Source organism: Arvicola amphibius, chromosome 8 (assembly GCF_903992535.2).
Source record: "Arvicola amphibius chromosome 8, mArvAmp1.2, whole genome shotgun sequence".
In the NCBI taxonomy this organism is placed as follows: domain Eukaryota; kingdom Metazoa; phylum Chordata; class Mammalia; order Rodentia; family Cricetidae; genus Arvicola; species Arvicola amphibius.
In genome coordinates, this window is record NC_052054.1 from 117,104,910 (window position 1) to 117,131,190 (window position 26,281).

The 26,281-nt window shown below is 53.9% G+C and overlaps 4 protein-coding genes across 6 annotated transcripts; 2 read left to right on the forward strand and 2 right to left on the reverse strand.

Moving 5' to 3' along the window:
- Positions 1-256: 256 nt before the first annotated feature.
- On the forward strand, positions 257-15,264 carry Tmbim1 (transmembrane BAX inhibitor motif containing 1). 2 transcript variants are annotated; one of them, XM_038340405.2, is made up of 12 exons: positions 257-358; positions 8,225-8,466; positions 9,594-9,688; positions 10,491-10,555; positions 10,672-10,725; positions 11,163-11,213; positions 11,800-11,839; positions 12,078-12,115; positions 12,220-12,307; positions 12,584-12,679; positions 13,676-13,729; positions 14,076-15,264. In XM_038340405.2, the coding sequence occupies exons 2-12, from the start codon at positions 8,265-8,267 to the stop codon at positions 14,220-14,222; spliced, it is 930 nt and encodes a 309-aa protein (XP_038196333.1). In that variant the 5' UTR covers positions 257-358; positions 8,225-8,264; the 3' UTR covers positions 14,223-15,264. The 2 variants fall into 2 exon arrangements, with proteins under 2 accessions (XP_038196333.1, XP_038196334.1); XM_038340406.2 differs by having other exon boundaries at positions 293-386.
- Positions 15,265-16,033: 769 nt separating this feature from the next.
- Positions 16,034-18,490, reverse strand: LOC119821407 (probable hydrolase PNKD). Its single transcript, XM_038340407.1, has 3 exons — positions 18,363-18,490; positions 17,485-17,656; positions 16,034-16,408 (listed from the first exon to the last, which is right to left on the reverse strand). The coding sequence occupies exons 1-3, from the start codon at positions 18,427-18,429 to the stop codon at positions 16,216-16,218; spliced, it is 432 nt and encodes a 143-aa protein (XP_038196335.1). The 5' UTR covers positions 18,430-18,490; the 3' UTR covers positions 16,034-16,215.
- Positions 18,491-18,787: 297 nt separating this feature from the next.
- Positions 18,788-23,459, forward strand: LOC119821404 (angio associated migratory cell protein). 2 transcript variants are annotated; one of them, XM_038340401.1, is made up of 11 exons: positions 18,788-18,996; positions 19,444-19,602; positions 20,443-20,562; positions 20,820-20,959; positions 21,206-21,350; positions 21,540-21,623; positions 21,712-21,827; positions 21,913-22,016; positions 22,167-22,257; positions 22,426-22,580; positions 22,989-23,459. In XM_038340401.1, the coding sequence occupies exons 1-11, from the start codon at positions 18,876-18,878 to the stop codon at positions 23,062-23,064; spliced, it is 1,311 nt and encodes a 436-aa protein (XP_038196329.1). In that variant the 5' UTR covers positions 18,788-18,875; the 3' UTR covers positions 23,065-23,459. The 2 variants fall into 2 exon arrangements, with proteins under 2 accessions (XP_038196329.1, XP_038196330.1); XM_038340402.1 differs by having other exon boundaries at positions 19,447-19,602.
- Positions 23,460-23,726: 267 nt separating this feature from the next.
- Positions 23,727-24,725, reverse strand: Gpbar1 (G protein-coupled bile acid receptor 1). Its single transcript, XM_038340816.1, has one exon. The coding sequence runs from the start codon at positions 24,723-24,725 to the stop codon at positions 23,727-23,729; it is 999 nt and encodes a 332-aa protein (XP_038196744.1).
- Between the last annotated feature and the right edge of the window lie 1,556 nt (positions 24,726-26,281).

A 26,281-nucleotide genomic window follows, 5' to 3' on the forward strand; every position in this document is an offset into this window, starting at 1 on the left:
AAGCCCCTAGAGCTCCGCGCTGGTATACAGACGCTGGCGACGACGCTTAACTCGCTCTTCCTCCTGGGGTGGGGTCTGAAATTGGTGGAAAGAAGTTATTTTCTTCCAGTGAGTTTGGGTTTTGTCCTCAGCCGCGAGCCGGCGTCGTTTCCAGTAAATGGGAACCACCCACACCTGGCTGGCGGCTGGGGTCGGGGGGCGGACCCCCGGGCTCCCTCGGCCTCTGGGTAGGGCGGCTCCTCCCCACTGGGCGGCCGAGGGAGGCGGGGCGGGGCACGGAGTCCTAGTGCTGCCTGGCTCAGCCCAGTCCTCTCAGCCTCCGGGGCCCAGGCGGATCTCGCGGTTCCGAACAGCGAAGGCAAGTCAGGGGACTGCGGCCGGCAGAGGTGGGGACCCGGGACCGGCAGGGACTGGAAGCGGACTGGGGCGACGCTACGCCGGGGCGCCCAAACTTTTCTGGCACGCGCGGCCGGCCTGCCCGCTCCGGTCGTGAGCCCGAGCCAGAGTGGGTTCTTTTCGTTCTGTCATTGCGAGTTCGCTTTCCCTGTGCGCCTGGGGGACATATGGCCCGAACGTACAGCGCAGCCGCGTGCGGTGCGCAGCCGAGTGCTGACCAGCGTCTTGCAGGGTGCCCCTCAGTGGCTGACAGGCCTGTCTGTCGCAGGGCGTGTCCCCCACTCCGGGGGCCCCAGAGTGGCTGTGCTGCGAGTGAGATGGGGGCTATCATGGCCCTCAGCTGGGAAGAGAGAGGGCGGAAGCCAGCCCGGGGCCTGGCACCCACCTGGAGCTGTTTCTGTGTATCCTGGCACCGCCAGGCTGGGCACCAACAGGTGATGAGGATCTCAGTTGGGAGTGGGAGGAGGGAGCCCTAGCACAGTGATTAGGGTGGAAGCCAGTGGGCCAAGCCTTAGGTCTAGAGATGAGTTCATCCCTACCCAAACATGCCCTACCTCCCAGCCCCTGCTCTCTTGTTCTGTGGCTCAGGAGCCACCCAGGAAGTACTTTGACACTCATGAACTTTGTGTGTGTGTGTGTGTGTGTGTGTGTGTTTCACTCAGTCCAGTGTAGCCTTGAACTTGTTGCAGTACTCCTGCCTCAGATTCTTGAGTGCTGGAGCAATACAAGTGAAAGCTGTTATGCCTGACTCTCATGACCTCTTTAGGTCTGAGTAAAAACAAAAGAGGGAAATTGGAAAATTGGGTTGGGGAAGTCCTGGGAGTGAGCCAGAGCAAGAGAGAGGGAAGGAAGGCTTCCCCTGCCACTCACTCCACTGTGGCCTGTGCATGGTATCCACGAGGCTGGGGGTCAATCCCAGTACCCTCAACACAGGCTAAGTGGGGAGAGCTGTCATGGAAGGCCTGTTAGGTGTCTGGTTCTCTGGGACTCTGAAATATTTATCTCAGTGCTGAGCTTTGGTTTCAAAGCCGGTGCCTTTGGCCTGGCCAGTGGTGGCCTGCCGGGCAAGCCAGCTGCTTCTTTGGGCTGCAGTGTCTGCCATGAGAGGACACCGTACTTCCTCGCCACACGCTGTTCCCTCACCTCTCCAGTCATGGCGACCTGGTCTTGGTTCACAGTTTCAAAGGAAGTGAGACCAATGCTTCAAGGGCCCAGATTTCCTGTCTGACTTCAGGCCCGCTGTTGTAAAACTGGGCAGATCAGAGAGGTAATGACAGGTTAGTTGGCAAGCACTAGGAGAAGCGCATGTCATGGGCTAGGGTAATAGGCACTTTGGCTCAGCCTTCTTAAGAATGGGGGACCTCAGCTAGAAGCCATCTTCAGCACAGCACCTCCAACCCCAAGACCTCTCGTGGAGGCGGGGCGAGGCTAAGAAAGAGCAGAAGCCCTGGAGTGAATGTGTGGAACCCTCTGTGAAAGGGACGCAAGCAAGAGCGGTGGGCTCAAGGCCAGCTGAAGCCACAGTTCACAGAGCAGAGCAGGAACAGCACTGAGGCCCCGCACCGCATAGATGCGCTTAGATGACTAAGGCAGAAGAAGGACCTCAAGCCGGGCTCTGGGCTCCAGAGTGTGACCCTGTCTCAAGCAGCCACAGTGAGATGACGGACATCATCTTTAGAGTGCCCACCTTCGGTTCTCTTTCACCTTCGGTTCTCTTGCAATGCTAAAGAGCTGACCTTGACCCTTCCAGCCCTAGCCTGAGCTGTGGGTACTGGTTTTGAAGTAGGAGCAAGATGCAGAAGTCCACAGGTCTCTACTTGTTGTGGATTTAATGCATCAGTTAGGGAGGAAGGCGAGGTTTCCTTATGTAGAATGACACGGGGTGATGTGTGGGGGGTGCTCCTTTCCTGGTCCTGTGCTGGCTAGACATTTCCTCCATGGAAGAAAATCCCCCCAGGGAGGTCCCAGGACCCTAGCCTAGCACTCTGCTGATTACTTGACAACTGGTCCCCCTACCCTTGGGTACTTCCTGTGGCCCTAGTCTTGAACTTGGGATCTTAGTGCTAGGATTACAGGTGTACACTACTCTGCCCATGCTCATGTGTGGTTCTTTTTAAAAGCTGTGCATACTTATTTGTGTGTGGAAGTGAGTGCTTGCATGTGGAGAGGACCACTTGCAGGACTTGGTCCTCTCACCACGTGGTGGTCAGGCTGTGCAGCAGGTGCCTGTACCTGCTGATCTGCTTAGACCTGCCTCGTTCTTAGTGCAGTTCTCAGGAGCGGGCTGGTGGGAGCATAGGGGTTTAAGAGGTGGGAGAGGGAGACAGGTTTTTCTTAGGGTTGGGTCTCTGTGTCATAAACAGGTGGCCTGGGTCAGCATTACGCAGGTTGTGAAGAGGGAGGGCCTTATGGGAGCAATTTAGGAGCGAGTGAGTTAATGGCCTAGACCGTGCTATGTACAGGTCTCATACATTTCTAGGGGCATCCAGTATGTAGATTCCTGGGGCAGGGGTATGCTATTCTGCCCTGAAACTTCCTGTTCTGTTAGCCTGTTTATACAGAATTTAACTGGCAGGACTGAAGTGGGTTTTGATTTTTCAGCCCAGGATAATATCCATCTAACAGATGTAAAAATGGAGTCTCGAAGTGGGAAGTGACCTACCCAACTCATGTAATGGAGTCAGTGCCAACCCTGTTCCTAGCATGGAGACTTAGGCAAAGATGGGAAGGAATCCATATTCACTGGGCACTCAGCTCTGCTGATCTTCACTACCTCACCCTCAGCCCTGTGCACCCCACCAGCTGAGGGAGCCTCAGATGTCTTCCCCAGCAGTTGTAAAAGCACCCCAAATCAGACAAGAAGTTCGAATCATCTCTGCCGTTTGCCTTTCTTGGGCCTTTAGATTCTAACACCACTCCCCACACCCTGCAAATTTCGCGTTTTTTTTTTTTTTTTTTTTGAGATAGGGTCTTGCCAGCTTAGGCTGGCTTTGAACTTGAAACAATGCTGCTTTAGATTCCTGAGTGGGCATTACAGGTGTGTGCCACCATTCCTGGCTTGCAAATTTAGCATTTTTTTTTTATTGGCAGAGTGATTTTTTTGGGGGGTGGGGTGGGGTTCAAGATGAGGTTTCTCTGTAGCTTTGGAGCCTGTCCTGGAACTAGCTCTTGTACAGCAGGCTAGCCCCAAACTCAGAGATCCACCTGTCTCTGCCTCCCGAGTGCTGGGATTAAAGGCATGCGCCACTACCCGGCTGGCAGTGATCTTTTGTGAGCATCAAGAGGTACCTTAGTTGCATCTGGCTTAGTTGCTTAGTAAGTACTGACCTTACTACTCTTAGGTGGTTCTTTTCCTTCCCCATGCCTCTGTGATTTTCCACTGTGGTCTGTTTAATAGTCCTATTCTTCTGCTTACCTCCCACCTCAACCTGGAGACAGAAGAGACACAAATGGGGTAGGTAGGGCCATTGTGTTAGAAATGGCAGCAGCCCTGTTAATGGCGTCCTCTTTTTTTTGTTTTGTTTCTCACTATATATCTCTAACTGTCCCTGGTACTCCCTCTGTAGACCAGGCTGACCTTGAACTCAGAGATTTGCCTGTCTCCCAAGTGCTGAGCCACTTCGCCTGGTCCCCTTTCCTTATCTGTGTACCCAGGCCACTCTGACTGGTGACGTAGCTGGGATCTCTGAGATTACAATCCTATGACGTAAGAGGAGGGTGGCAAAGAGTCTTACTTTCCAGGACTCAGACAGAGGAATTCTAGAGGTGGGACCTAGGGAGTGGCCTGGAGCCTGGGAGGGAAGACAGGGTTGGGCAGTGTGAACAGGAAGTCAGGAGGGAACTGGGGAAGGGTGGCTTGTTCTGGCTCCTGTGGCTTTCCTGCTGGGTCAAGCTAAAGGGAAGTTCTAAAGTACTTAATTTTTTTTTTTTTCCTGAGATAGCAACTCACTAATATTTCCTGGCTGGCCTGGAACTTGCTGTGTGGATCAGGCTGGCTTTGAACTCTAGAAACCAGCCTGCCTCTGATAGAATTAAAGGCAAGAAGCCCCATCCATACCTGGCCTTAGAAGTTCCAAATTCTTGGCCAAGAGGGCCTGTCATGGGCTGGAGCACTTAAATTTCCTGGTTCCAGCTGACACTTCAATGTTTGGACCCCTCTACTTCACCTCTTAGTCCCTAGGCCAGGGTACCCCTAAGAGTATGAAATTGATTCTTGGTTCCTTTTCCCCATAATCCAGCCTGAAGGTGGGTTTAGATGCTCTTGGTTGCTTCCTTTTCTTCTGTGTCCCGGTGGCTCTATGCTGGGGTGGGAGGTGTTCTCTTGGGGAGGAGAGAAGAAGCTAGGCATGGAGACCTGGGGTGGGGGTGGGGCTTCCTGAGACGCTCGCTGAGCAATTCTTTCCATTCTGGTCTGGGCATGAGTTCCTGGCGTCCAGGAGGGCACGCTGCCTGGACCAGTCAGCTGCTCTTTGCCCTTCCCTCCGACACACACTCTGTGCTGTACCCCAGCAGCTCAGCCTTCTTTCTGCAGATTCCAGAGTTTTAACATTTCATATGGCCCAGGAGAGCCAGAGCCAGAATCTGATCTCAGTAGGCCAGGTACAGAGTTGGCTCCTGACACAACCCAGGGGCTAGCGGGGAACAGCGTCCCCAGATTCTACATTGAAAACCTTGGCCACCAACAAATCCTGCTGTTGGAACCCACTACACACTCCTGCAGCCACGACGACTGAGTCAGGGAGAAGCTCTGGTACTTTCCTGAGAGCTAAGACACAGAACTGCCAGGATGGGACAAAGTCTGGACCCTTGGATCACAAGCTGGTGTTTGCTCGCAGAGAAGCTGGGTGCCTAACTTAGGCGAATGCTCGCGGGTCTCTGTAGCCCTCACAGCCCCTGGATGAGCTCAGAAGACCTGAGGTCTCCTCGGCTCTTCTGTCCTTGTCCTCCCACCTTTTGTTCCTTTCTAGTCCCCATGCTGCAGTTTGGCGAGGACAGTGGCTGGCCACTTCCCTAGGGTGATACTAGCTCAGACCTCAGCCCTAGTGTAAGCTTTGGTGGTAGGCTCCTCATGGAAGCCGGGCAGGAGCTGGGGCCTGCACAGAAGCCAAGTTAGGGGTTCTGGGTGTCAGAGGTTCTTGCTGATCTGATAGGTGTTGTCCTTGCCATGACTCTGGTGAGTGTGGTGGAGGCTGGCAACTTCCTGGCTGGTCCTGCACCCAAGGTCAGACAGCCAGGATTGTGTTGTGGCCTAGGATCAGCTTGTCCTAAGTGGATGGGTGTCCTAGATTCTGACATTTTGAGTCTCCTCCCTTGTGCTGATGACTGAGATTGGAGCCCACTGTGGGGAAGGTGAATGGTTGGGTATCCATTTCTGTGTAAGCCTGCTGTTGTCACTGCTGGAGGAGGGGTTGGGATAGACAGACTCTCCAAATAAGGGACTCAAACAGAAGGGCACCAGAGTTGGCCTTGGGGGAAGCCTTGACTTCCTCGTACCCAGTGGGTTATCCTGGTCAGCCCTCTTTACTCTCCTAAGCTTCAGAGTCTTTATTTGTAATGACAGTGCTCACCTAATGGGCTACTTTAAGGCGTTAGTGAGGTTGCAGCTGAAAACAGCCAGGAGGGCCCTTGCTGGGCATTGTTCTGAGAGTTCTTTTCATTTTTACAGTTCCTTGGGAGGCACCCGCACAGGTGTTGAACCCATTTTCCAGGTGAGGGTACTGATGCATAGCAACATCTCCAGTTCAAAGGGGCAGGAAGCTAAGGACTTAGACAATTAATTATACTCGGATCAGCCACGTCCACTGGCAAATTCCTCTGACCACAAGCACACAGGGCAGGGCTAGGGAGGGCAGGAGGGAGACCATGAGTCAGCAGCTGAGCTACTCTAGACCCTGGAGCCCTGTCCCAGGCAGTGAGTCACACTTCACCCCCAGATCACTGCAGCCCCTTGCTCTGGGAAGTGGGAGGGGCAGCTGTCTGCCCAACAAAGGGCAAGCCCTGAATAGTCTCTTTCCCAAGGTCACAGACAGGGCTCCAAGAGCTGTCTTGGAGCTCACTGAACCACCCCATTTCACATATACCTTGTGAAGGGCCAGGTCATTGTGACATATTGGCTTGGTGGCACTGTTGGGACTCTGACGACAGGGCCTTTCATGGCAGTGCCTCTTGGGGCCGTGTAGCACCACCCCAATGGTGGATGTCAGATAGACCAGGGTCATTGAGATGAGGGCCAGAATGAAATGACAGACACATCTGCACCAAAGGTAACCTTTGTCCTCTTCCTTCCACTAGGATGCCATCCCTTCTGTGGAGTCAGAGGGGACCCTAGAAGGGGAGGGAGTAGCGGTTAGGGGAAGAAGCCTTTTGCTCCAGAGGATGGGACAGGAAAGACCCTGCTTCTTTTATCTTGTTTGTGATTATTCTATCCTTCCATAGCCTCGGACCTCTCCAAACTAATGGCTGGGTCCTAAATTCACTCTTCACTCCCGGCAGCCATTTCCCCAGGGCTCTGCCCCGCTCACTGCCTGGCTCCCTCCTCATCCTCTGTCAAGAAGGGCTTTCTTCTCTCCGCCTTCCACATTCTGGCTCTGGGGAGATGATGAACAGCTTTCCCCAGTGTGACCAGCTCGGAGACCTGGCCTGTTACTTGATACTGACCACATTCCCTTGTGAATAACTCTGTTGTCCTGAGAGATGAAGTGAGGGCCCTTTATCTGATCTCTGAGCTGCACTGGGTGCCCTGAAAGGAGAAGCCGGGACTGCTGCACTTCCAGCAGCACCCTCAGAACTTTGGGGGGTCTTCCCTGTAAGGCAGGGGTGACTCTGTCATGGGGCACACACAGGAACAGGTGGTCCGATGGCGGAAATAAGGACAGCTCATCCTTAGCTTGTCTGTGTCCTCATCTCTACCATCCCAGAGGCCCCACAGGCTGTGAAGAGCGTGACCTCCAAGTGTCCGTTCAGGGTGTGTTCCTAAACTGTGCATCTACAGTGGGACACTCCACTGTGGTAGGCCTTGAGGCTCACCCGAAGTAAGCATAGCATCTGGAGTGCCCTGCTCCTTGACTGGAAGTCTCCTGTCAGAAGCACTCCCTCCTCAGATGGCTCTTCTTGACCCTGCCACTGCTGCAGGGAAGAGCCCAGAGACACCCTTTCCAGGGAGCTCTGGAGCAGTGTCTACTCCAGACCAGGCCAGTGAAGGGAGCAGCAGGCACAGGCTGCCACATGCCTCTGTGGCGGGAACCTGAAAGTCCTGTCTCTTGCCTGCCCCACCCTCCCTCCGGCCTGGCAGTTCTGGCACAGTGGCAGGCTTGTTTTCCTCCTCTTTCCTGCTCAGCTTCTAGCCTGGCTCCACCCCGTGTCTGGCGCTCAAGCTTGCTGCCCCAGCCAGCTGCTGTGGGGGCTGGGCTGACCCCTCCAGAGGGTCCCAGCTGGTCAGCACTGTGACTCACCAGGAAGCTCTGCCAGGGCCCATTCGGTTTCTTCCCTGGTTCTGCTGTCAAGCCACCGCGGCAAGATTTCCTTAAAGGAGAACAGGGAGTTCCCCCATGGGGCCATTCTCATCTGTGGTTCTGATGCTCAGCAATGACGCTGGGTGTCTGACTAATCCCCACTCCTACTTCGCTGTGGCCCGGGAACAAGCGGGGCAGGGAAGGGCCCGGATAAAGGCTGCTGTGAGAGTATAAAAGCCAGGGGCTGGCCCAGTGGGGAGTGGGGGTGGCCTGTGGGCAGTGAGTGGCATGTGTGACCTAGAGACACAGCCTGTAAAGGAGCAAGGGTGGAGGGCGTGACCAAGAACTCATGACTGCTTGCTTGTTTCCTATTGCAGGTCCCAGAAGCTGGGGTTTCCCCTCAGCCCTTGAGTGGCCATGTCCAATCCCACTGCCCCGCCTCCCTATGAGGACCGCAACCCCCTGTACCCTGGCCCTCCACCTCCTGGGGGCTACGGGCAGCCATCTGTCCTGCCAGGTGGATACCCTGCCTACCCCGCCTACCCCCAACCTGGTTACGGTCACCCTGCTGGCTACCCACAGCCGATGCCTCCCATCCATCCAATGCCCATGAACTATGGTAAGTCCTGGAGGGTAGCTGGGGGTGGATGGGACAAGATGGACTTGGGGCCCTTCCTCCTACCATCCCCTTTGAGACCCCTTTCCTCTGCCTGTCCCACCTTCCCCTTGGCCTCCTGTTCTTCCCTCCAGCCACTTGCTGACCTACATATTCAGTAAGGACACTGAGGCCATAAGACATATACCAGAACTTACCCCCGCGAAGATAGCTGGGCGAATTAATGGCTTCTAAGTGGTTGCCTAAGGAACCACCTCTGTTTCTCAACAAGGCTGTTGCCACTGTGTGTGGGTACCATGTCTTCCTTAGGAACCCTAAGCACTTTTTTTTTTTAATATCCTAGGGCTGACATCTCCATCCTTTATATACAGTCTGATTTTTGTCAACAGCCAAAATGTCATGGTTGATCAGTGAAGGTGAGGTTAGACTATAGTAAGCCTCTTTTTGGGGTGGGGGTGGATTTTGCATTTCTTTTTGGTCTGGGAGATTGAACTCCAGATCATTACAGGCTAAGCATGTATTCTGCCTATGAGCTGTGCCCCACCTCATTTTGGGTAGATTTTGGAAGCAGTTCCCAAAGAGGCATCCATGGAATGTTGGTGGCTTGCAGTAGCCTCAGTGTCCCAGAGCCATTGTGTGGCCAGCTCCTACCTGGACACTTGTTCTGAGGCAGACCTTAAGCTACCATTTACAGGTGACAGGTGCATGCACTCTGTACACTGTGAACCTGCTACAGACCAAGACCTTGCTTCCTGTGCCCACTGTCTGTGTGCGTCTCCCCTCCTTTTCTCTACCCCAAGGCTACTGCTCTGCCATCCAGTTCTCCCTAGATGCCAGCTGCTTCCCTAGATGGTGATGCCACTTTCCCGCCCCCAATGATGGGGGCTGGGCACAGAGCCTGCAGCAGATACCTGCTGACAGGACAGCTCTTCCTCACCTAAGCCCGGCTGGGGTTACTCTGCGGGTGCTCAGAGAACTCTAGCTTGATGAAGGAATCTGTGAGTTACAAATGTGTCTTCTGAACAGAGGTACCTGAGCCTTTGTTTGAGACAGGGCCAGACGTTCTTTGAGATGGAGGCTACCTGCCCTAGGTCCCCAGTTGGTTTGACATGATCTGTGTCTGGTCCCAGGCCATGACTACGGTGGGGAGGAGAGAGCAGCAAGCGACAACTTTGGCCATGGAGAATGGGATGACCGGAAAGTCCGACATAACTTCATCCGAAAGGTGAGATGGGGCTGGAGCTTGGGCGGGGGGACTAGGCACAGGCACACATTCCCACATAAACACCTTAGTTACCTGCCTCCTTGTAGTTCTGTACCCCTCCTCAGAGAGGATCTCCCTCTTTATGATCCCCTGTGGGATGCTGGAGTCTACCCGGGAAAGTCTATTTGTATTCTGCTCTCCCCTCTCTGCCCACTGTTCCATTAGACAGCAAGCTGCTGGGAACTGAATGAGCATGCTGTCTCTAAGCCACCACGCATCCCTTCTTTCAGCCCTTGAACAGAGAACCACTCTCAGTACCCGAGCAGGCAAAGCTAGCTAGATGTTGGATAGGAGGAAAGGGGCCAAGAAACAGCTGGAGAGGCCAGTCTGCCGTCAGGGAAGAATCTTTGAGGGCTCAAAAAGTGGAGTCTTCCAAATTACAGTTATTCTTTTATCTTTTCAAGACAGATTTTATTTTTAATTAAGGTGTATATGTGTTTGTGTGTGTGTGTGTGTGTGTGTGTGTGTGTGTGTGTGTGTAGTATCCAAGGAGTCCAGAAGAGAGCATCAGATACAGATAGTTGTGAGATACAGGTAGTTGTGAGCTGCCTGATGTGGTTGCTGGGAACTGAACTCAGATCCATGAACAATATATGCTCTTAACACTGAGCCCTCTCCCCGGCCAGAGCCTTCCAAACTAAAAAGAGATCCTGCCCTACAGAACAGGGGTGGGTTGGTGGGTGGGGGCAGGAGCCTTGACACTAATTATCCTCCAGGGAGAGGCCAGTATGAGATGAGTTATATCCCTGGTTGTCTGTTCTAGGTCTACTCCATCATTTCCGTTCAGCTGCTCATCACGGTGGCCATCATTGCTATCTTCACCTTTGTGTGAGTCTCTCCTTTTCCCAGCCTGGGTTACCTGCTAGGCTGTCCATGGAGGGATGGCTCTCAGCTGGAGGCAGACAATCCATGGTATGACTTCCTCTTGGTGTCCTGTTTCACAGGGAACCGGTCAGTGCATTCGTGAGGAGGAATGTGGCTGTGTACTACGTGTCCTAGTGAGTGCACGGTGATGGTGTTGCTGCTGCGAGGGGAGTGGGGGCAGGAGGCTGACTAACTCTGTTCAGGGCAGGGGTTAATATGCCCTAGGAGAGGCCTTCCCAGAAGCTGGTGCCAGTGTCCAGGCGGCAGGGGCTGGGGGTCACCTCAAGAGGAGTAACACCACAGAAAGCTAGACCAGGGCCAGAGCCATGTGTGGTGGTGACATGTGGGTTCATGGCACAGGCTCCCTTACCCAGTGTCTATCATCACCCTACACTTCCTTCTGCTCCAAACCCTGTTCCAGGCTTCTCGATGCCCTGGCTGAGAATCTTGCCCTTACTTTCTACCAAGAAAGTTTGTCAAGAAGCCTAGGCTGCTGAGAGCTGCCCATAGAGGGCTAGAAGCAGGCCCAGGGTGGCTTGGCCTAGAGCTATGTCCCATGTCTTCCCCCCAGTGCTGTCTTCATCGTCACCTACCTGACCCTTGCCTGCTGCCAGGGACCCAGGTGAGTGCTGGGGACCCAGACAAGAGGAGGCAGAGATTGGGACAGGTGTAGAGTATCTTGAGAGGAAAAGGCTTCATGCAGTGGCAAGAGACCTGGGTATGAGGAGGAAGCGGTCACGGTCAGAGCAGTGCGTGACACCTACCTAGCTATCTGTCATCCTCATAAGAGATGTAAGAATCATACAAACAAGATACACAGCATTTTGAGCATTTAACAAACAAGAAAGACAAAAAGGGAGGAGGCAAATGGCTCAATAGGTAAAGGTACTTTCCACCATGCCTGAAGAGCAGAGATCGAGACCCAAGACCCACAGGTCACAAAGGAGTGATTCCTCCACATGTGTCCCGTGATGCATGTGTGTACACACCCACGTAATAAAATACAAAAGGGGAAGTTCTTCTGTCAGGAAGCACTCGAGGTGCAGAGGCTGAGGAACTGTCCCGGTCACAGAGGCTGCTAACTAGTCTAGGCTTTGCTGGCTCCACAGGGGGTCTGTCCCAGGTTAGCCTGTGTAGACACTTGGTACTCTCCCCAAGGGAAAGATTGATGGGCCCAAGGCAGGTTAACCAGGGTGTCTCCTCTCCAGGCGCCGGTTCCCATGGAACATCATCCTGCTGACCCTATTTGTGAGTCTAGAAGGGGAGGGGAGGCCTCTCTCAGAGAGGAGTTGGGGGCACCTTGTGGAAAGATGTCCCTGGTTGTCTAATCCCTTTACCCGGCCCTGTCCTTGTTTTCCTTTGTGGCTGTTCTTTCCAGCACAGCCACATCTATCCCCAGCTCTGGCAGGGCCATAGTGGCCAGTGTTGGGGCGGGACCTCAGAGCCTGACACTTAACTCTTGGCTTTGTTTCTCTCCTTCCCTCAGACTCTGGCTTTGGGCTTTATGACAGGCACCATTTCCAGGTATGTTCAGGACATTTCTCCATACTCTTGGGAAGGGAGAATTGTGGCGAGTTGGATGGACTGTGGGCACAGTCTGTGCCCTTTCAACTCTTCCCTCTCCCCAGTATGTACCAGACCAGAGCCGTCATCATAGCGATGATCATCACTGCTGTGGTATCCATTTCTGTCACCATCTTCTGCTTCCAGACTAAGGTGAGGATGGAGAAAGCTCTTCCCTGGCCACCCTGCCCTTTACACACACACCTTTGGGTTTGGCACTTGGGCAGGCCTGGGAGGGCCCACAACCTGTGGGCCGGGGGTTTCCCTAGTCTAATGCCGAGCTCTCATGTCTGACCTGGCAAGCTGTCTCCTGTACATGTCCTTAGCATGTCACGGTCACTGCCCTGCCCCAGGAGCAGTGCTGACTCCCCGACTTGGATGCTGAGGATGGCAGTCATCTGACAGGTCCTCCTCCCCCCTTTCTTCTAGGTGGACTTCACCTCGTGTACAGGCCTCTTCTGTGTCCTGGGGATTGTGCTGATGGTCACTGGGATTGTCACTAGCATCGTGCTGTCATTCAAATATGTGAGTGTCCTGCCATGAGGGCAGGCAGTGAACCAAGGACTTCCTGTAGTGCCATTGGCTAGAGCCAGCACCAACACAATACCATCCTTTTGGGTTTTTCTCTCAGGCAGATGGTAAGCCACAGCCCTTTGGGCCCTAGATAGCACCACTGAATTCTACAGGAAATGGCAGGTTAGCTGAGACCAGGTTCTGCAATGCAAAGCTAAAGGACCAAGTCAGGCCTGGATGTAAGGGGCTTTGGGATCCCTGGTTGATACCTTCTCTGCTTCCAGTCAGTCAAAGGGAGTGCATGGGGCTTAAGGGAAGGGTCAGGATGGGGGGTGCTACCTGCCCCACCATGGCTGCTCCTGGCCTATGCACAGGCATTTGGCAGTGGTATTGAGCAGGGTGGCAGGCAACTCAAGTTTGCTGAGGGGCCTCTCTAAGCTGTCCCTAAAGTAGATTGCAGGAGCCGGTGAGCTGCTTTGCTGAGCCTGCCCCTCCTGGGCTCGCTCTACTCAGCTGCCTGTTTTTTTTTTTAAATATTCATTCATTCATTCATTCATTATGTATACAATATTCTTTCTGTGTGTATGCCTGAAGGCCAGAAGAGGGCACCAGACCTCATTACAGATGGTTGTGAGCCACCATGTGGTTGCTGGGAATTGAACTCAGGATCTTTGTAAGAGCAGACACTGCTCTTAACCACTGAGCCATCTCTCCAGCCCCAGCTGCTTGTTTTCAAACACTCCTGTACTCTGACTAGCTTTCAGTTGGGCTGAAAGGTGCCGTGGCTGGTTTTATGTGGATATCGTGATACAACCTCTGCTCTCTCTGGCAAATAAATCACATTCTCAGTTTCTCCCAGGATCTAGAGGCAGGGTAGGAGACCCTGAGTGGTAGCTTCCCTGATCTCCCTGCTCAGCTGCTCGAGTTCCGGGGTCAGCTGGGTCTTGGGGGCCTGCTTCTCTTGTGCTTAGCTTGGCTTCCTAATGCCTGTACTGTGTTATTCCACAGATTTACTGGCTCCACATGGTCTATGCCGCTCTGGGGGCCATCTGCTTCACTCTGGTAAGTTTGGTCCCTGTTCTGGGAGGGGAAGCTGGAAGGGTAGAGATGGAATTTAGGCAGCTTGGAAGGTGGGGCGGGGCCCTGGACAACTGTTCTTTCCTATTTAGAGCTTCTAGAAGTTCCTGGCATCTCTGTTGTCTTTTGTTCACACTCCCCGCTGTGTAACGACAGTGTGTCAGCCTTCTTAGAGAGAAGTGAACAGCTCAAGGGCAGAGGCTGTGTCTCACAACTTCTTAGTGAGTCCCTTAGCAAGCAGGATGGACAGCTCAGCTCGAGGACACTCTGCTGACCAGAGATGAACTCCGCTCTCTGAGGTCCTGGGCACTCATGTCTGCTTTTCCTGCAGTTCCTGGCTTACGATACACAGCTGGTCCTGGGGAACCGGAAGCACACCATCAGCCCAGAGGACTACATCACAGGTGCCCTGCAGATCTACACTGATATAGTCTACATCTTCACTTTCGTGCTCCAGCTGGTGGGGAGTCGAGACTGAGAGCTAGCCCCTTCACTGGCCTGGGACTCACCCTTTCCTATTGGGCTAGGCCCAGGTCCCTTCTCCCCTCAAGTAATCTGCCCAGTTTCCTCTCTGTCCTGGGGATGGGAGGGCCTCTGGCTGTATTATGTGAGAACCAAGGGTTCTGGAGTTACTGCAACTCTTGTCCTTGGTGGACTTAGTAAGGACCAGATTGAAGTTGTATCTCTTCCCCTGACCCACAATGAGCATACACCAAACTTTCAGTGTGTGGTGGGGAGAGTGGGAAGCCTGTGAACACAGGAGCTTCAAGGTGAAGAGGCTCACATCCCACCTTGGCCACAGGTTCTAGGCTAGGGAGCTGGAGCTGTTCCCCTCCTGGATCCAATAAAGCCAGATGCTTTGCTCCCAGCTCCATTACTCATGGGCCACTTACTCTGTCTGAACTCTTTAGGCTTGGCGTCTCTTAGCTCTGGAAGCTAGGGGAGATCTGTGCCCTGCAGTTTCCCTGCTCCAACCCCATCCTCCAGTAACATGTATAGATTATTTATCTGGGTTAGGGGAAGACAGTGAGCCAAGTTTATTCAGTATGGGGGCTGAGAACGGCATCCACCTGGCTGGCACTCTGCTCAGAGACACTCAGAAGACGGTGGGAGGCGAAGGTCAGCAAGTGAGGTGCTTTGTAGGATCCTGAGTGGCTGGGAGGAGTCTAGGAGAAGAGACGGGTGGGGACATGGAAAGTGCCTTGGGTTCCTTCTCTGGTCTGAGAAACTAAAGCCCACTCTGGTGCCCTTCTAACACCAGCTCAGTCTGTTCTGAACTCCTGCTGGGAGGTTTTAGACTAGAACCCCCTCTCCAAGCCAGCTACCACTTTCTGTAGAATCCAAGCGCCTCCAGCTGGTACTGACCACAGTGGAGACAGAAGCCAGTGAGCTTATTAGGTGAGGTGGGAACCTTACTAGCCCAAGGACATAATGAGAGCTGTTGTGTCCAGTATTTGATTCTGAATATATCCCAAAGGGACACAACTAGAAATGTAATAAAGTTTTGTGTTTGGCATTGAGAACCTGTGTGGCTGTGGCTTTCTTGACTGTAAGGTGGTGGCTTTGGCCAGTGTCCACTTCCTTTGTATCTCAGGCTGAGTCTCCAGCCAGTTCTACGGAACCAAGCAAATTTTCGTGGAACAGTTCTTGGTGACGGGAGAGACAGGCTGCTGATGTGACAAAAGCTGGCTGGGGGAAGGAGCTCAAATCTGCACATCTGTGTCATGAACCCTCTGTAAAAGCTCCCTAGCTTTATTTCCCCAGGAAGCTGTGTCTTTATATAACTTTTTTTTTTTTCCAGGCAGGAAAGGGACTAGGCCACGGGTTTGGAATTTCTCTTGGAAACTAGTTTCTCTTACAAATGAGAAAATGAAGACCAGAGTGGCTGACATATTTGGATGCTTTTTCATCCGTGCCCTGAATGTGGCCTTTGATTTTTGTCTTGGTTTTTTTTTTTTTTTTTTTTTTTTTTGAGACAAGGTCTCTTTATTCTGTTGTTCTGGCTGTCTTGGAACTATGCAGCCCACCCTGGCCTCATACTCAAGAGATCCACCTGCTTCTTCTAACTGGGCGCTGAGATTAAAGATGTCCGTGCCTGACTGATTTGAACCTGCCTTCCTGGCCAGTGGCTCTGAGGCTTGGGTCTCCATGGCCTGTACCTATGCCTGCTGCACTTAAGTCTGGCTATTTCACCTCCCAGCTGGGAACACAGGTCTTTGAGAGAACAGGGATGAGCAGCCAGCCCCACTCTGCCCCTCCCCTCCCTGGGGCTTACAAATTCAGTCCTGCTTCCTTTCCACACCAGTACTTAATAACTTTATTTGCCTTTGGCTGGCTCTTCTGTGTGGAAGAGGCAGGTGCTGGCAGCAGCTTGAGCATCATGCGCCCTCTGGTGGGCCTCGGGAAATGACCACAATTAGCCACACAGAACTCCAGTCAACAGTCTAGTGCAAGGTTGCAGTGATCCTCACTCAGTTCTGTACACCAGACCCAGCTTCAGGGAACTGGGCTTGTTGGGAGGAAACCCTGAATCTCTGGCTCTCATACTCGCCCGTGTTGGAAACCCGCATGTTCTGCCGAGCCTTCATCTGCTTCAAACGGTCCTTGTCCACTTCCTGCTTGGTGAGGACGAAGAAGAGGATACCACAGGGGAAGCCGATGGCCCTAGGGATGGGGAGATGTGCAGCGGGTTTGGGCAGGGACTGAGCCAGAGGAGCTGGAAGAATCAGTCCAGCTTTGCCAAGTGTACAAACGCTGCGGCAACAGTTGTCCTGCTGGCCTTTGTGCTGGCTGTTGCAGGGACCCCACTGATCCGATCCTGCTGCTGCCTGCTTAAGACACTGTAATAGCTCTCTATTACATCCATGCCAACTCTAGGCATGGCACTAAAGGCCCTGTGTGGTCCTGCCTATCTCTGTTCCTCTTTTTATGGCTGATATTCATGGGCCTCTTCACCGCTGATGTATGACAGTGTAAGTAGCCCTCTGTGAGTCTGCCAAGGTCCCCTCTGCCTAAACTGCCTCACATCCCCTCCCAGACCTCTTTTTTCTTTCTGGTGCTGCAGATTGAACTTAGGAACAAGGTACTAAGCATCTCTTAGCCTCTAAGGTATATCAACCAAGTCTTTTTCTTAATCTGAGCAACTACAACTCAAAGAGAGGGTCTTGGTAAGGGTCAAAAGAACATGAAGTCATGACCTAGCAAGAATCCCAGCTGGGAGCCTCAGTTCCCTCCCTGGTGAGATGGAAGTGCAATGTTTACCTCAGAAAGCTTAAAACACTTATATGGCAAAGTACTATCACGCCTCAGGCACTTGCTGGAAAGAAAATGTTAGTTTCCCTCCATTTTCCTTTAACGTTGACCAATAATATGTATTAAAGCCAGAATCAGAAGCAAATAAATTCACAGAACCATTTCTAGCTTCTACACAACATATTCTAACACAATTTTAATTACTAAGACTTACCCCAGCTCCCAATAGGAAGGATGAAGCCAATGGCCCAAATTCAAACCACATCAGCTCAACTTGCTCCACAGTAAAGTCACTGTCTCCCCAATGTTACATATTGTCCCATCCCTATCTTCCCTCCCCCACTTTGAGATTCCACCTCTTGAACTCCGAGATTCCCTTCCTTTCCCTTGGCCTCAGCTCACCATCTGCATGCAACTCAAGTGTCTAGGTCCCGACACCCCTTCCAGTACACGCCCCACTGCTAGGCAGAGGGGTAGTTAAAACTCACCAGGCTAGTCCCACAGCTTTCATGGGGTTCTTGCCCCTCTTTCTGGGAATGTATTCCAGCTCGGGAGAGAGGGGGGGCTCGGGCTCCTCCTTGCACTCCGGTGAGCTGTGGCTCTGCAGTGCTCTGGTCCTGTTCTGGGAAGCCTTGTTAGCTGTGGCTCCAGAGAGAATCCCTGTGAATGAAAAGCAGCTCAGTATAGGATGAGGGAGGGGAGAGACTGCAGTCTGGAGTAACAAGTGCCATGAAGAATCCAAACAGAAATGGGAAAATCGCCACCGAGCTGACACCTCTGAAAGCTACTTCCACGTCACTGCGGGCTCCTCACCCTGGTGCCAGGACAGCGAGCTTCGCTGCTGTTCTTTCTATTCAGAAGATAGGTTGGGAAGGACTGCAGAGAGACTCACCGGAGACATACGTATGAAGGAAATTCGGGGAACTGTTTTCAAAACTGCAGGACCTTAGCTATCCCAAAGGATAGCTAACTCCATCCCCTCGTACTATAGAAGAGGAAACTGAAGTCCCGAGATACGAGCTGCTCCGCACAAGGTCAAATCGCTAATTACCCAGTGCTAGAACTCAAGCCTCCAGAAGCCCAGCTCTCTTTCCTCTGCACTGCGGTGAGTACCCCTGGAACGCGGGAGACTAAAGGCTCCTTCGGAACTCCCTCTAGCAGCAAGACCCTAGACATGCTGTGTAACCTGAACGCAGGAGTTAGATCGGGTGACCTCTAGAGCATCTTTCACCCCCAGACTCTCTAAGATCCTGCAGAGAGGTGTGGGCAGCAATTAGCAGCCTGATTTCCTGCTGTCGTGCCGGATGGGATGTGAAGGGAATGGGATCTTTCAGCGCCCTGCCCTCCCCGGGGTCCCTCTCCTTACCCCGGAGGACGCGGGCATTTCTCGCCCCACGGCCCTTCAGCGCCGTAGCAGCTACCACCGCCGCCATGTTCAGGTCCCACCCCCTTTACTGCGCTCCCCGCCGGGAATTGTAGTTTGCGTAAGGGGCCTCCCCCGCGCCTTCCGTCCTGCCTACAGATCAGAAACTACATTTCCCAGAAGTCCGCGTAGCGGACCCGGGAGAACTACTCCTCCCAGGAGACCCCGGAGGCGCGCACGCTCGCTTGTTTCCCTCCAGCTGGGGGCGGAGTCATGTCGGGCGGAGCTTGGGTTCTCCCGCCACGCCCCGGCCTGGTCATCCCAGTTCTGCCTTGTCATTGGCGGCTCTGTCAGTCCACCTCTGTCGCTATTGGTCCGGATTCCGTCGCTCTTTCGGCTGGGAGTCTCCTACGCCTACTTCCTCCCGGGAGGAGGGGCTCGAGTTCCGCGTCGTCGCGCAGAGCTGACTCTGGGAGGCGTTTGGGCCCAGAGAAGTGGATCGGGAGGTTTCGCCGCATGGAGTCCGAATCAGAGAGCGGAGCGGCCGCTGACACCCCGCCGCTGGAGACTCTAAGCTTCCACGGAGATGAAGAGATCATTGAGGTGGTAGAGCTGGATCCAGGCCCGCCCGACCCGGGTGAGAACTGTCGCTCCTGAGGCCATGGGACAGGAGGCGCTCACCCCTGGCCTCTGACCCCTGCTTCTCCCCCTCCCCCCTTTCCTACCGGTCGTTCCTACCGACATTTCTTTCCCAGCCCTCCTTCCCTACCCCCCACACTAGTTTCGAGGCCTGGCTGGGTGGGGGTTCCCTGACGCCTCCCCTGGCCCTTCCCCTCACACACCCCCTTCCCATCATGCCCTCTGTCCTCTCTACCCACACGGTCGCTGGCCAACGCCAGGTCCTCAGACCTAGCCTCTCTCTCCCCTTCTCCGCCCCCCAAGCGCTGTTTCTGCTCGGTACGTGTGGGACGACACCTTTACCTTTGGCCACACCATCCACCCCAGCGTCGCCCTATTCTCCCTTTACCCCTCACCCCATTCCTCTTAGATCTTTCAAGATCATCTTTTAACGCTTTTTCCAAAGCAGATGATCTGGCCCAGGAGATGGAAGACGTGGACTTTGAGGAAGAGGAAGAAGAGGAAGAGGGCAATGATGAGGGCTGGGTCCTGGAACCCCAGGAAGGGGTGGTCGGCAGCATGGAGGGCCCGGATGATAGCGAGGTCACCTTTGCATTGCACTCAGGTAGGGCTTTGAGGGAATCATCTCAGGTCAGTGCAGATGGACGTTTGAGTATGATCTGTTGACCATGGACTGGGTATTATGAGAGACAAATAGGAAAGCCTGCTGGAAATTCATAAGAAGGGCCAAAGGGATTAGCCTTTGCAGTGGGGTTAAGTGAGACACCTAGGTTCAACTCCTACCTCTGCTGTTTAGCTGTTTATCACCTTTGTCAGCTTTCTGGATCTTGGTGTTTTTTTTTTTTTAAAAAAAAAAAGCCACCTTAGCCAGGCGGTGGTGGCACACACCTTTAATCCCAACACTTGGGGAGGCAGAGGCAGGTGGATCTCTTAGTTCGAGGCCAACCTGGTCTACAGAACAAGTTCCAGGACAACCAGGGCCACACAGAGAAACCCTGTCTCGAAAAACAAAACAAAACAAAAAGTCATCTTGCATGAAAGTGAACGGAAGTAGCCCTAGTGGAAATGAGGGCAAGTGACACTCCAAAGGAGCATTAACAGCAGACTTCCCAGGAGCTGGCTCTTAGTAAGCCCGCCCCATGACGCTCTCATCCCTTCGTTCATACCAGCCTGGTGGTGTCCTGTGCTGTTAGCTGTGCACATGGACCCACCTCTTGGCTTGTACCTCAGAGTGGGATGGTGAAGGGAACGGAACAGCAGGGGTATGTGCTCTGGAGGAGGACTTGGGGATTTCTCTAACAACCTAATGCTTCAAACAAGAACTGGATATAACCTTTCCAGGAGAGAATACCTATAGCTTTGGGGGAAGGGTTGCACTGAAAGACAAAATTATAGGTGAGAGCCCAGTTCTATCCCCTTTCTCGTGGACTATCTCTTGGGACAGCATCCGTGTTTTGTGTGAGCCTGGACCCCAAAACCAACACCTTGGCAGTGACTGGGGGTGAAGATGACAAGGCCTTCGTGTGGAGGCTCAGCGACGGGGAGCTGCTCTTCGAGTGTGCAGGTGAGAGGCTGGGAGGCTGTATCCCTCTGGGCACCTTGGCTGGTGGCTTGTATGAACACCCGGCAGCTGTTTACTAGCCTCTGTCTTGTGCTGGATTCTGGAAGCCACTAATGTTCTTCCTTTTCTGCCACTTTCTGCTCTTTAAGGTTATATAGTTTGCGTTGGCCTTGGATTTACTATGTAGCCAAGGCTGGCTTTGAACTTACAACATCTCTCGGGCAAATTTGAACTCAAAATCTGCCCACTTCTCTTTACAGGCCATAAGGACTCTGTGACATGTGCTGGTTTCAGCCATGATTCCACCCTCGTGGCCACAGGGGACATGAGTGGTCTTTTGAAAGTATGGCAGGTGGACACCAAGGAAGAAGTCTGGTCCTTTGAAGCAGGAGACCTGGAGGTGAGGTCCTTGGAGTGGGCTTCAACTCTGGGGGACCCCAAGTAGAGATGAGCACTGCTGGGAGGGGCAAACCTAGCTCTACTGGAGACACTCGCCTTGACCCACAGCACGCCAGCTCCAGCAATATGTCTGTTCAACTGTAATGTTCTTGCTAGCCTTAGAAGCAGGGACACCAGGGTGGGCTTCATGGATTCTTAGACAGGCTGGGTAGCAGGCCTTGGTTACTGAGCCTTCTTCTTTGCCCAGTGGATGGAGTGGCACCCTCGGGCACCTGTCCTGTTAGCGGGCACTGCTGATGGCAACACTTGGATGTGGAAGGTGCCAAATGGTGACTGTAAGACCTTCCAGGGCCCCAACTGCCCTGCAACCTGTGGCCGCGTCCTCCCTGATGGTGAGAGAGCTGTCTCTTCTGGGGGTAGAGGTGGATCTAGTGACTCGGGGGTACTCCAGTCATCCCAGCCTCCGCCTGCCCCATACTAGGGCTTCCCTGTGATTTCAGGGAGAATTTGGGTACCCCCTACTCTAGTCTCCCTGCTCAGTGTACCCTCCGTGCTTTGGTCATTCATGCCTTGGTCCTTAGGGAAGAGAGCTGTGGTAGGATATGAAGATGGAACCATCAGGATTTGGGACCTCAAGCAAGGAAGCCCCATCCATGTACTGAAAGGTATCAGAGGAGGGAGGGTGTTGACCTGGGCTTGGGGAGCCTGAGAGCCTGTGCAGGACTCAGCATATGTATCCCTGCTCTGTCCTAGGGACTGAGGGTCACCAGGGCCCTCTGACTTGTGTTGCCACCAACCAGGATGGCAGCCTAATCCTCACTGGCTCTGTGGACTGCCAGGCCAAGCTGGTCAGTGCTACCACTGGCAAGGTAGGTAGCTTGGCCTTCTGTCTGAACCTTCTGCCCCTCCCCTGCCCTTTTGCTCAGTTCCGTGACCCTCTTCTCTTACCTGTAGGTGGTGGGTGTGTTCAGACCTGAGACAGTCGCCTCCCAGCCCAGCCTGGGCGAGGGGGAGGAGAGTGAGTCCAACTCTGTGGAGTCCTTGGGCTTCTGCAGTGTGTGAGTGTGAGCAGAGTCTTGGCCTGGAAACCCGAGGAGGAGGGAGGAGGTGGCTTTGCAGAGGGACCCAGTCATTAGGACCAGGGAGGAGGGAAGGAAGGTACATAAATCTTGAGCCTTGAGAGCCTTCCTTGTTCTTCTGCTTCCAAGGATGCCTCTGGCTGCTGTTGGCTATCTGGATGGAACCTTGGCTATCTACGACCTGTCCACGCAGACACTCCGGCACCAGTGTCAGCACCAGGTATGATGTCTGGGGCTTTGTTCCTACTCAGCAGGCTGTTGTGCTGGCTAAGAGGTAGTCTGTCCTCTGTGGCCCTGTGCCCCGCTCTTTCTGAGGGTGAGGACAGTGTCTTCTCCTCTCCCTCCTGACTTTTGCCCTACTTTGTTACTATGTCACGTTCCGGGACAGTCGGGCATTGTTCAGCTGCTGTGGGAGGCTGGCACTGCTGTGGTATACACCTGTAGCCTGGATGGCATTGTTCGTCTCTGGGATGCCCGGACTGGCCGCCTGCTTACTGACTACCGGGGCCACACTGCTGAGATCTTGGACTTTGCCCTCAGCAAGTAAGCATAATGGGCTGGCAGCTCTAGGAAGTGGGTCTGGTGTAGGGTAGCACAGGTCCTTGGGGAACGGCAGACGATTTCTAAGGGAAATCAGACCCAGTGCCTGGTTTCATCCATTGATGAAGGATGAATGCCTATCCTCACCCATTGTGGGGCAGGGTGCTGAGAATGAACCTGTCCCCCTTGAATCTGTCTTGTTGCCATACTAGGGGTTTCCTTCATGGATTCTCTTGCAGTTTCCGTGGACATAGTAGGGTCAGTTCCCTGGCTTTGGGGGAGGGCTTGAGAACCAGGTGTAGACTCAGCTAGGAACCTAGAATGGACGTGATGCTGGAGCAGCTGCCTTAGGATCTCTGGGGCATGGGCCTCAGGTTCTTCAGTAATTTCACCCCTGTTTTCTGTTCACAGAGATGCCTCCCTGGTGGTGACAACATCAGGAGACCACAAAGCGAAAGTGTTTTGTGTCCAGAGACCTGACCGTTAGCTGCGGCTCTGGCATGGTGTCTGGTGTTGAGGGGATAAAGGGAGACCCCTGTCCTCTCTTCCCCCAGCAGAGGTGCAGGGTGCAGAGGGAAAAGGAGGGGAGGGCGTTGGACTGCTTTCCAATCCCTTCAGCTGACCTGCCCACTCCTTGTCCTTTTCTTCCCTGGAAACCCACCTTACCAGGCCCTCCCTCTCCTGTCCAGCCCTGGGGCCCTTTAGGAGGCCCACGTTTCTTTCACTTTGATTTGCTGGTGTGAGCCATGGGGTGCGTCTTTGTATGTGGGGGGTAGGTCTTTGAGGTTCCCGTTCTTTCCCTTCCCAACTCTCTGGGGAAGGAAAGGAGGAAGAGAGACTAGTTACAGATTTTAAAAATGTAAATAAAATATACTTCCCAGAGGCAGTGTCCGTGTGCATTTTGTGGCGGCTGGACAGAACAGTGCTTAGTTGGAGGTGAAATCTCTTCGGTGCTCAGTCTGTCTCTAGGTCCATCTAAGGCAGTCAGCCTGCCCTCTCCTGTACTGAGATATGGGAGGAGATAATTGAAATGGTACCAGAGATTTATTTGGTCAGGGTGAGGTCTCATGGAGCACAGGCTCCAACCCAGAGAGTAGGGCCTAGGAGATGGATGAGTGTTCCTGGGAAGCAGCAGCAGCTGCTGCTTCCCTAGTTCAAGTTCAGGTCCATGCTGCCTTGGCTGCTGGGGTGGTAGGCAGTGGTGCCGGGGCCTGGACTGTCCCTCTTGTCCCTTCCTCGAAGCGCTCGCAGCCACCTTTGGGCAGCTGCCCTCCATGGGGCTGTGTAGCGCTGATCTCCCAGACCCATGGCCACAGGAACAGCTGCAGCGCTGGCGCTGCCCAGTGAGATGAGAGATAAGAGAGTTCCCGGCCCTAGTGGTGGACGCCGCTCATAGGCCAGCACTGACAGGAGCAGTGTGGCCACATAGGGTCCCCAGCACAGCAGAAAGAGTAGCGTGGCTCCTGCCTGTGCCCTAGCCTGCCTCCAGGTGAGAGTCCTGGCCAGGGTTGAGGGAGTATCACGGCACACTGCCCGCTCCAGTCGGCAGATATCCTGCAGCTGGTGGTGGGCAGTAGCCAACACTCGGACAGACAGAAGGGCAGCAGCTCCCACAGCAGGCAAAAGGAGCCCGTAGACTTCGAGGTAGAGGTAGGGGGCTGGGAAGACAGCTTGGGAGCTGCAGTTGGCACCAGGACTCCAATGGTTCCAGCCCAGAGCAGGCAGGCTGGCGAAGAGCAGGGGGCTGGCCCAGGTGAGGAGCAGGGCTAGCCGCATACTCCCATGGGGCCGGAGTGGCTGCAAAACTGCCACATATCGCTCCCCATGCACGAGCAACAGGTTGGCAAGCAGGGAGAGGAAAGAGAAGTTGGGGGCCAAGTGGAGAAAGAGACAGGACCAGTAGCCCCGGTGGCTCCTGCTCCACAGCCCTGGGAGCATGGGTAGTGCCAGCCCCGTGAGTAGCCCGGCCAGTAGCAGGCTTAGGAAGAAGCAGCCAGCAGGTGGGCTGCGCAGGTGGCGGTCCAGGGCGATTCCTAGGGCCAGGAGCAGGTTGGCGACAACGATGAGACTTGACAGGGCCAGGGAAATCCCCAGTACCCCCTTGGGAATGGAGCTGGCCACCTCCCCAGTGTTGTTAGGTGTCATCATGGGCCTTGGCATATGGAGGGCCTGAAGCTGCAGTCAGCATGCCTGTATGGAGGAGTGGCCAGAGTTAGGTAGGAGCTGCCGTCACTGTCCTGGGGGAAGGGAGGGGAACGGGACAGTGCATTAACATAGAGGCTGGAGACTCAGACTGGGCCATACTCCGTTTGCTGATACAGATTTTCTCAGTTGAAACGTAAACAATTATATAGGGAAGTCATGCTTTTGGTTTTGCTTGGAAAATCAATTCTGGCAAGAGTTCCCTGTATGGTATCTTAGTAGAGGCTGCCCTTCAGGCGGTAACCACCTTTGGGCAGCTTCACCTATTTCTGTCATCCTCCAGCCTCAGGGCAGCTGTGTTTACAAGTCTGTCTGGATTGGAAGGCAACCTACACAAAGCATGTCAACCTCTGCCAGCACACATTGGGGTGCCAAGAGAGGACAGTGGCCAGACAGCCATGGTGTGAGAGGCTCCTGAAGGCACAGAGTGCCCTGTTCCTGCACCCCCACCCTGTTACAGCTCAGTGAACAGCCTCCGGGTAGGACTTCCAGCCCATAAACTTGACTCGTTCACTCCACACTAGCAACAGGCCCTTCCTGGGAACTAGAGGGAAGTGTGGGGAGATGCTTGGCAAGGAGTTGGGGGTGCTAAGAACAGAGAGGAACCCCCCAAACTCTAAATATAGGCTGAGCCCAGGGCACAAGGCAGAGCCTCCAAATTGACCCTGTTGCTTTCTTTCACTTGGCTGCCTACTCTCAGCCCCAGGCCACTTGCAAGGGCCAGTGGGAGGGGTCCTGGATCCTGTCAACAGGGGAGCATCTGCTGTTGCTAGGATCAAAGTCAATACGGAAGGATTCTGCCCTCCCATACTGTGGCCTCTCCCAGGACCTGCATCAGCTCTATGGTTACCTTGGCTGAGAGATGCTCTCCTATCCCAACAGTTCCCCAAACTGCACTCCTGATCTTTCCCTCCCTCGGCCTTACTCTTCATCAGTCTCCCCCAAAGGCCCTCTAGTTTGCTCCCCTTCCTCCCTACACTGTCCACTTCTATTAAACTACTGAGACCTAGCTTGCAGCCCCTTAGTCCCTCACCGGCCTCCCTCAGAGTAAAGAAAGCTAGAGATCTACAGCCAGGGTTAGTGACCTGGTGGGGTGGGAATGATGTCTCCCGGGTACTCCAGTGGCTTACACTACTGCACTGACCTCTTCAGGATCGGACCGGAGGGGCTGGGGTGTAGCTACTCACATGGCTCTTAGGAACAGGTGGTGCTTGCTAGCCGGGCCTTCCTCTGAGGATCAGAGTCACAGCAGCCTCTCTTCAGGGCTTTAGGCCATGCCTGGGGTCCTGGCCCATGACTGCCTGTTGCTCCTATGCTGGGGAAGGCAGGAACCAGGCTCAGGCTCTGCCCTGGTCTGGATTCCTGAAAGGATGGGGGAGTCTGGGCTGGAGGGCCTCAGTCTTGGCTCCGCCTCCGGGGTGGGACTTGGCACATCCTGACTGCTTTTACTGAGAGACCTCCTCTCCTGTCTAGTGAACCCTCCCTAGCAGTCTGCCACATCA